General features: G+C 31.2%; 1 protein-coding gene across 1 annotated transcript; it reads left to right on the top strand.

The window, feature by feature from the left end:
* The first annotated feature begins 3,787 nt into the window (after nucleotides 1–3,787).
* LOC103497621 (cytochrome b561 and DOMON domain-containing protein At3g25290) lies at nucleotides 3,788–6,150 on the top strand. The gene is made up of 3 exons (XM_008459863.3): nucleotides 3,788–4,515; nucleotides 4,616–4,870; nucleotides 5,544–6,150. Exons 1-3 carry the CDS (start codon nucleotides 3,907–3,909, stop codon nucleotides 5,829–5,831), a joined length of 1,152 nt encoding a protein of 383 aa, XP_008458085.1. The 5' UTR covers nucleotides 3,788–3,906; the 3' UTR covers nucleotides 5,832–6,150.
* The last annotated feature ends 3,285 nt before the right edge of the window (nucleotides 6,151–9,435 follow it).

Below are 9,435 nucleotides of genomic sequence, written 5' to 3'. Positions count from 1 at the left end.
CCATCAAGAAAACAGTTTTTTTGATGGCTATAACATGTCATAGAAAACCATTTCTTGATGGTACTGGCCACCAAGAAAGGAAAATTTGATGTTTTTTGTCCATCAAATATAATGGAAAGCTCATTAAGAAAACTAGATTTCTTGATGGCCAAACCAAGTCATCAAAAACCCTTTCTTGATGGTTTTTATCATCAAGGAAAGAGACTTTGTTGTTTTTTGCCCATCAAGAATATGGAAAAATCCATCAAGATAGCCATTTTCATTGACTTATTTTGTCTGTCAACTATTATCCTTATATTGACGATATTTTACCGTCAACTAAACTCTTTTTGTTGACATTTTTTAATCGTCAACTATAACAATTTTAAAAAATAAAAAAAATATGGGTCATTATGACTCTCCCATATTTGTGACCTTTAATCAAACTTGAAATTACATAAACGTCAAAATATGCAAAATCTGCATACATATAACTATAAAATAACTTCAAACAACTTCTGCATATGTGTCTTCAAAACAATATATTTTTCCATGACGGTCAAGACCATCAAGATAACCATTGCATAAAAAAAAATTTCTTAATGGTCTTTTGTCACTTGACCATCAAGAAATCAAAATGTGTGTGTCAAGAAAAGTCAAATTTGTAGTAGTGCCTAGACTCATTTGAGCTTAGCTTCTCTTGAGCCTACCTCATGGTTCTTGCCGAAGTGTCTATGCTCTCTCACATGGGGTTCTCTTTTTGACTTATTTGAGTTTTTCTTGTGCAGGTTAAAATTCACTCACAACTCTTTTCAATATTATAGACTGGTAAAAGTGACCTCATTTCGATTACGTTCCTAAACTTTGTAAACTTTAACTTTTTATCTTTAAGATTTAACATTAAAAGTTGCAGCAACTATGCATGTTCTAGTATGAACAAATGAATAACTAAACCATGCATCTAAAGATATCCAAATTTTGTACAGAATGGAGAGAGACAGAGAAAATAGAGAGCAAGATAATGAAAGATTTCATATTAGGTTTCCGATAACCACTCTATAATGAGAATAAAAGCATGCTCAAACTACAAATTCTAAACATGACCAATCAGCTTTTATATATGAAATAAATCTAAACTAACTAACATAATGTAGAATGATATTGCATATAATATTGAATGATTTAACAATGTAGTGATCAAGAAAATTGGAAATGTTCGAGTTAAGATATGATGAGAAGACGAGGAATACATTATTAAGTTATATGTTTCAGTTTCCTCTCTATTTTCATTAATATTTTTTAAGCTCTCTTATGCGGGGAAATGATATAATGTGAGTAATTTGATTTGTTTGAATAAGTTTTAGGCTCTTATATATGTATATAATTAAATAACTTAATTAATATCGAAATGAGAAATTATTCTAAGCAACAATAATGCAATTGATTTTTACAAATAAATATTCACTCAAAGAATATAATATATAGAGACCCGAGATCTTGCTTAATTAATAATAAAACTATATTAGTTTAGTTAAAAGTACATATATAGTATAGAGGGTCAAATCTTTGTTACAGAGAAACAAAGTATCTTTTTCCTTGTAGAAAGCATCATCAATGAAGCTTTGTAAATGAAGTCTATATTAAAGAAATGAAAGAAAGTATAAAAAGATAAGAATGTGAAATAAAGTACTTATCCACCTGAATGAAAAAAAAAGATAGCTACTATATGATTTTTCGACATCTTTTATCTTATTATATTTGAAAAACAAACAAAGAAACAAATACTTATTGTAGAGAAACATTGACGTGTAAACTTTTTGTAACGATGATTGAAACAAATAAACATACATAAAAGTATATGTTTTTGTATGTATATATATACACACACAGAGGCCATTATCTCACATTTAAAAAGGTCATATATATTCCAAGATTTACAAAGGAAAAAAAAAGGTGCAAATAAGGGTAAGAATGAAGTGTGGAAGAAAATAAAAACATGGTAGCTAGAGAAATGAGTGAAAAGACCATATAGGACCACAAACAACATAGAAAAAAAAGGGTGAAAAAGGAAAAGACATATCCACCACATAAAGAGAGTGCTTTATTATGTTCATGTCTTTGTTGCAATTGCGTAGCCCCTCCAAGCAATAACTCCTTTGAATGGGTTGCCATATCCATAACAATTAAAGGAGAATCACAAATTTTCATCTAAACACCATGTTACTTTTAGAGGTGTTATGAATTCAAGTGTATCCTTTGTATTTCAAAAAGAAAACTTTTATAGATAAATTAATCCAACGACATTAAACTTACCATTCTAGAGAGATCCTTAAACATATGTTTAGCAGCTAAGTAGAGACCACAAGGTTGGTATACGAATATGTTGGCCCAACTATTCATGGGCCAATGTGTCTATAGCTGTGCTAACCAATTGATGAGACGAAAGAATGCCTTCAAAGTTACATCAACAAATAGAGTACTATTGGGACCCAAACAAAAATTGGCGCCTTAACATATCTATATGGTATATGTATATATTAAATTTATAAAAGAAAATAAATTAAATAAAAAAAATAAGTAATTTCACATTAACTTATTTTATAACAAAGGAAAGGAAGGGATGATAGTTATTGCATTATGTTAATGATTCTAACTAACTTCAATGGATGAAATCGTAATTGTTATAACACCTTATTATTATAATAATAATAATAATAATAATAATAATAGAAAGTGGAGTAATCGTGTTGGTACAGTAACATAGGTATGAGGTAGAAATATAATGGTGCAAATCAAAGCTTGGAAGCATGTACATACACACTTTTGACTAAGAAAACTAACTTGATGCTTTTTATCCCAAGGTTGATTCAATAATTTTTCCATTTTTTTTTTATAAAAAAAAATGCTTAATTAATCACTTTTAAATTTGTAGTTGATTCCGAATCTTGTATCTACTTTTGACTTAACAAAATTCCACTTTCAATTATATTATTCATATACTTCATATTTAGTTAGTGGGAATACTTGAAACTTTGTATAACATCCTTAGTAAACAAATTCCTTATCCTCTTCTCCTCCCTTCTAAATTACTAACTTTTCTTTTCTTTTCTTTTCTTTGTAGAAGGGTTAATGTAATACCCCACCTACCAACCTACATGATTCCAACACTCCCCTCCATCTTAACAATATCATTCCTCAACACAAATCCTTTTTAGCATCTTATTCACATGAATTTTAGAAAAAAAATTTATGAGGTTACCCGTTCTTATGATCGAACCACCGAAAAAGAAGGTGCAGTATTTAGTCTGATTTTATTTTGTAGTAATATCTAGTCTCGTTTAAATACCAATAAGTCTCTTTGATATACTTACTCCTTACATTGTTAGAAAGGAAAGTGATGCACAATAGCTGTCTTTTTCTCTTATTTTTAATTTATTAGAACCAATTTTTTTCATCTCTCTCTCTCTCTTTTTCATTACTTCCTCATCTTTTCCTTTCAATATTAATGGAAGACACAGCCAGACCTTGTAATTATTTTTCGTTTTGTTTTTTTATTTATTAACAAATGAAATCTCCATTACAAAAGGAAATTAATGGAAAAAAAGGCCATTTTGGAAGGACCAAAAGCGTAATTTGAAACTAACAAACACAAACAAGTTGGATAGAAACAAAAATAAAAAATGGGAGAAGCGTGGGTGTGCCACCCCAGCAGACGAAGATCCTCCCACCACGTGTCACAAATCCTCACCTCTGTTTTTAATTATAATTTTTCTAATTATAGCATTACCTCTTCCCCTCCCCCCGCCTTAAATTTATTAAAAACCAAAATAATTTCGATTTCTATACTTTTAATTATATTCCCATTCCAGTCCCCCAAAACTCTCCCCCAGCCCCCAATTCCTCTCCTCTTCCTTCCCTCCTTCTTCAATGGCTTCCTCGAATTGGGGGTTGTTCTCTTCCCTTTCCCTTTTTCTTCTCTTTTTCTCCCCCGCCTATTCTCAACCCTGCTCTTCTAGAACATTCTCCAACAACAATCTCTACTCTCATTGCTCCCATCTCCCTTCCCTTTCTGCTTTCCTCCATTGGACTTACGACTCCTCTAATTCCTCTCTCTCCCTTGCCTTCGTTGCTAAATCCACCGGATGGATCGCTTGGGCTATAAATCCCACCTCCACCGGCATGGTTGGCTCTCAGGCTCTCGTTGCCTACCTCGACTCCGGCGTACCTCTTGTTCGTACCTACAATGTTGCCTCTTATGGCTCTGTTAAGCCTTCTAAGCTTTCCTTCGAGGTTTGGGATACATCGGCCGAGTCTTCCGGTGGAGAGTTGATCATTTTTGCCAAATTGAAGCTTCCAACCGCTGCTACTACGCTTAATCAGGTCTGGCAAGCTGGGCCGTCCGTGGATGGAACTACTTTGGCGGTTCATCCGTTCCAACCCGAGAATCTCAACGCTAAAGGAACCCTAGGTTTGTCTGGTGGTGAAGTCAAGAACAACGATAGTGGTGAAGTGGATTCGCGAACAATGAGGAAAAATGTGCCATCTCTAAGGATTATCTGTCGTCGTGGTTTTTGGAATGTTTTTTTTTTTCTTTCTTTCTTTATTTGACACTTTTGTTTTGTTTGTTTTCCTCCAGATTCATGGAGTTTTGAACGCGGTGAGTTGGGGGCTTTTGTTCCCGATTGGAGTAGTGATGGCGAGATACCTTAGGGTTTTTCCGTCGGCAGATCCGGCGTGGTTTTATCTTCATATTTCTTGCCAGATTTCTGCATACGCCATTGGAGTAGCTGGTTGGGGGACTGGAATGAAGCTTGGGAGTGAATCGGAAGGTTTTGTGGCTTACGATCACCGGAACATCGGAATTGCCCTCTTCTCCATGGCCACTTTGCAGGTATTTCTTCAACCAAATTATTTTTTACTCTCCTTGAGAAATTATTGGTCTTGTTTCGATATTTTCTCTGAGTTCTGCAAATTTCCCTGGAAAATTGTTCTTTCTGTGAAATTACTTTGACGTTGATTGGAGAAAGGAATTAGGAAATTATATTTTAAGAAAAATACATTTTTTATTCAAATATTTTAATTTAGTTTGACAGATTTTTCTTAAATCGAACATATCTTATATTTTTTTAAAATTAATATATTGATACGTGAATGAAATTACGATAACCAATTGTTTATTATTCTTATTTTTTTCAAACAGTTTCTATATTTTAAACTAATAGAAAGAGAAGTGCTTCCTTTTTTTTTTTTTTTCCTTACTTTTGCAATTTTTTATAATCTTTTTACCGCTGTACGGGGTTATTGTCATAAACATAGTTGAGGAGAATCTAAAATTGGTAAGAACATTCCATGCAATTTATGTGATTGCTATAAACCAATAAACCAATTGGATCAATTAAAACCGAACAATGGGTGGTCGGCATCAGTTCAAAATCGATTGGTTGGTCAGGGAAAGGATGATGAAGAAAGTTTGTCATGCAGCAAAGATTTAGGCATCAAACAAAAGTTGCTAATAACATGAGGAACAAGAAATGGTATTGATGTATATAACAAAATTGTGGCAGATGTTTGCATTGTTCTTGAGACCAAAGAAGGACCACAAATACAGAGTGTATTGGAACGTATATCACCACAGCATCGGGTACTCAATTCTCATCCTTGGCATCATCAATGTCTTCAAAGGCTTCAACATGCTCAACCCCGACCGCAAATGGAAGTCCACCTACATCGTGGTTATCGCCGTCGTTGGTGTCATTGCTGTCGTTTTAGAAGCCTTCACTTGGGTTGTGGTCTTGAAGAGAAAATCTTCCAAAAAATCCACCAAACCATTCGACGGCGAATCCCATCAGTAGATGACGACGATAAAATCTTCCAACAAATCCACACCAAAGAAATCCCATTATTAGATGCCCTCGTCTTCCATCTGTAGATGTCTTGGTCGCTGCTGCTAATCCCCTTGTTTCTTCGCTTAACTTATCATGTTTATCCCTCTTTCCTTCTATAATATATGTTTTAATTAGTCATTGAGAACAAAAGGAGAGGAGAGTTGTTTGTATAATTTATTCTTTTTGTTTTTTGTTTTTTATTTTTTTTCCTATAGTACTCTCACTCACCTTTGATCAGTCTCATATTTGTTTATTATACGAAAAAAGTTGAGGTAAGTATTTCTAAGCTCTCTTTGGTTTTCCTTGCGACTTATATTGTGATCAGAATGTAAATGTTTGGATTTGAATTCAAAGTGTATTTGTGTTTTCTCTCATAAATTCAACAGATGTGTATTGTCACATTGAATGTCGGCACCTTACAAAGTTTTCCTTTTTTGTGTTTTACTATCCTTTTAAAGAAAAAAAAAAAAAAACCCTATTCTTCTAACCACATTAAGAAAACAAAAAAAAAAAACAAAATCAAGTTTCTTAAACCCTAATTAAGTTGTGAAATGTTGAACATGTACCTTAATCCTACAAACACAAAAAAGAAGTAATGCTATTTTTGCGAGTGTCTTTGATAACACCATCACCCTCTTTTTCTCAACAAACAATACTTCACACTCAAAATGTGTAGGCATTCTAATTTGTATACATTGATTGGTAAAACTCTTGAGCAAATGATACGTTTTAATTAGGCGTCTTAATTTGTCAGAATTGGACAAATTTGAAGATTTAGTAAATTTCTTTGCAGGTTGAGTCAGATTTTTTGGAGATCAAAACCTGTAGATTTATCCGGGATGACAAATGTTGTTGGGAGTATTATTCTTCTTGTCCCTTAGATACATATCCTAAGTTTTCTTTTTCTTTTTCTTTTTCTTTTTCTTTTTCTTTATAATAGGGGGGTTGCTTATGGCCTTGCGTCAGCAGAGCTCTAGCTTCCTCACAATATTTCTTTTTTTTTTTTTTTTTTGTTTCTATTATATCTAGTAAATTTTGAAGATTTTTTTTTTCTTTTTTTTCTTTTTTTTTTGTCATCTCTAGTTTGTTCTTGGATTTATTTATTTTCTTAAAAAAAAAAAGAAAAAGGTCGATAAACTCAATGTTGAAAAGTACTTTCACTTTTTTGCCGTCAAAATTCATGTTAAGTAGTACATAACACACACAATATTTGTATACATGAAACTAACATAGAAAGATTGATACCCAACCAAACTTTTAAATAAAGGGTTTTTCTTTTTCCTTTTAAAAAAAGAAACTTTAAAATAAAGGTTTTGTTTAAACAAAAGAGGGCGCTAATTAAAAAAAGAAAAAGAAAAAGAAAAAAAGTGGTTTTAAAACAGACTTGAAAATAAATGTGATATGTGATATGGAGTTATGAAAGAAGAAAAGGAAAAGTATGTTTGAGTAGTAATGAAATTAATTAATGATGAAGTGAAGTGGGAAGTGGGAAGTGGGAAGTAGGCCCTATGTCTTCCCATTTTCTTCATTTAAGAAATAGAAAAAAACAAAAACCATCTTCATAATTATCATACAACCAAAAACAAAAGAGTACATAATAATTCATAATGAATGTGACTACAAAACATCCTAAACTCACCTGCCCTTCACCCAATTTAATCAAATTTTTTAAATTTTCTTTTTTAATTTTATTTCATTGGCTAATCGAAACTATACTCGTGCCTAAAGAATTAATTATCTCACTGTTTTTTCAAATTAAAATTACAAATTTAGTTGATGAAGTTTGAATTATGTTATCTTTGTAAATTTTCAATTTCATGTATATCAGGGTGCAGACGTAATATGAAATTAATTTAAAAAAATAATTGAAATGTCAGATATAAAATTTAAAATATAATTTAAAGGTTGTATGTAAAAGGGTACAAATATTTATTAAAGAGGGGTTAAAGGATTGATTGTATGTTTGTGTGGATAAATAAAATGGATTTGTTTGATATAGTAATCTAAAAGCAGAAAGGAAACTGAGTGGGGGTTGGAGTGTTTTGATATATATTATTCCCATCTAATTATTTTTTTAATAAAAGCCTAAATTATTGTCCTTTTTTACTTTCCCCAAAGTGCTTCTCTCTTTTTCTTTTCTTTTCTTTTCTTTTCTTTTCTTTTCCTTTCTTTTCACGAGAAAAAAAAAACTTTTAAAAGTAGAAAAATAAAATAATAAATAATAATTTTTTTTTTATAAAAAAAAAAAGACAATATTAGAAAAAAAATCATATCGAAGCCTATAATTATATAGCTCTCTTATTAATGATATTTTCCTTATGAAAATTAGTGATATTTTTGTCCCCTCTTATACCTCTTCTCCTTCACTTCCCTATCACAGTCTTAGGGGGGAGCTTCTAACCCATTGTTGTTAAAGGGATTCTCAGTCTTAGGGGAGCCTAAGCACAAGAACAGAGAAAAAGTTATCTATCTTAGAGGGATATCCTAAGATTCATCGATATTGAAGAGAGTTCGTTGACTTGAAGGAAAGATAACAACGTTGAGAGGAGTCTCACACCCCGTTAGAAGCCGAAGTATCCAACATTAATATTGTCACTTTTAGGGAAAGCCTAAACATGTGGAAGGTTAGGGGATCTTACACTTTGAGAGAGCCTAAGTACACATGAAAGAGAGTCTCACATCTAGGGGTGCCTATGTGATTAGTGAGTTGAGCTCTATGTGAGACACTATAGTAGTCGAGTAACTATAGATAAATACTAAGTTGTTATAAACTGTTTAATTATTTATTATTAGTGAATTATCTTTCCTGGGCACATTGTCTTCAAAACATAGATGGTATATCGTCGAACTGAGTTACTAATTTATGTATCTCTTTCTCTTTTTACTTAATATTTGTTTGTTATAGTTGTTTGTGCTATCCATTTGACATCTACGATTATGTGAAGAGTCACCTTAGTGGTTTTTATAGGAATAATATATATCATCAATTAGCATATAAAATAAGTTAACAATAATATGGGTATCATTTATATATATCTTTATTGAAATAGAAAAGAAAATTAAACTCTGTCATCTAAACCATGAACCTCATCTAACAATATAAATGTTTCGACCATTAAATTTATATATATATATAACATTTGAAGTTGATAGATTTGAACTTTAAATTATATACTTAAACCAATTGAATTATGTTTAGGTTGGTTTGATTATAATATATGCATATAATTAATTAGACTTGAATAATGACAATAGTAATAGTAATAATTATATGCAATTATAATATATTTTAGATGGACAAATTAATTTTATATCCAACAACTCAGAGTTCATACTATTAAAACCTTTAAATAATTATAATGTACCAATTTAAACTATAAAACTTAAATAAATGAAACCAATATAAACTCTTTAAGTGACTTATAACTATTTTTATTTAATTCTATATTTCAAATCAAATATGAAATCATCTATCTAAAAACAATTAATTTTCCTAAACATGGAATCAAACCACTGAAAAATCAAACTATATTCATTCAATTTCAACATTTTCTATTGTTGCATGTAAAAA

This window comes from Cucumis melo, chromosome 1 (assembly GCF_025177605.1).
Source record: "Cucumis melo cultivar AY chromosome 1, USDA_Cmelo_AY_1.0, whole genome shotgun sequence".
NCBI classification, from domain to species: Eukaryota; Viridiplantae; Streptophyta; class Magnoliopsida; order Cucurbitales; family Cucurbitaceae; genus Cucumis; species Cucumis melo.
This window is presented reverse-complemented; position numbering and strand designations above follow the sequence as displayed.

What these genes read in the sequence shown, in the direction of transcription:
- LOC103497621 (XM_008459863.3), top strand. Translation starts at nt 3,907, where the DNA reads ATGGCTTCCTCGAATTGGGGGTTGTTCTCTTCCCTTTCCCTTTTTCTT. An exon ending in CGCGAACAATGAGGAAAAAT is followed by an intron (nt 4,516 to 4,615) that starts GTGCCATCTCTA and finishes GTTTTCCTCCAG; the next exon opens with ATTCATGGAGTTTTGAACGC. An exon ending in TCTCCATGGCCACTTTGCAG is followed by an intron (nt 4,871 to 5,543) that starts GTATTTCTTCAA and finishes AAATTGTGGCAG; the next exon opens with ATGTTTGCATTGTTCTTGAG.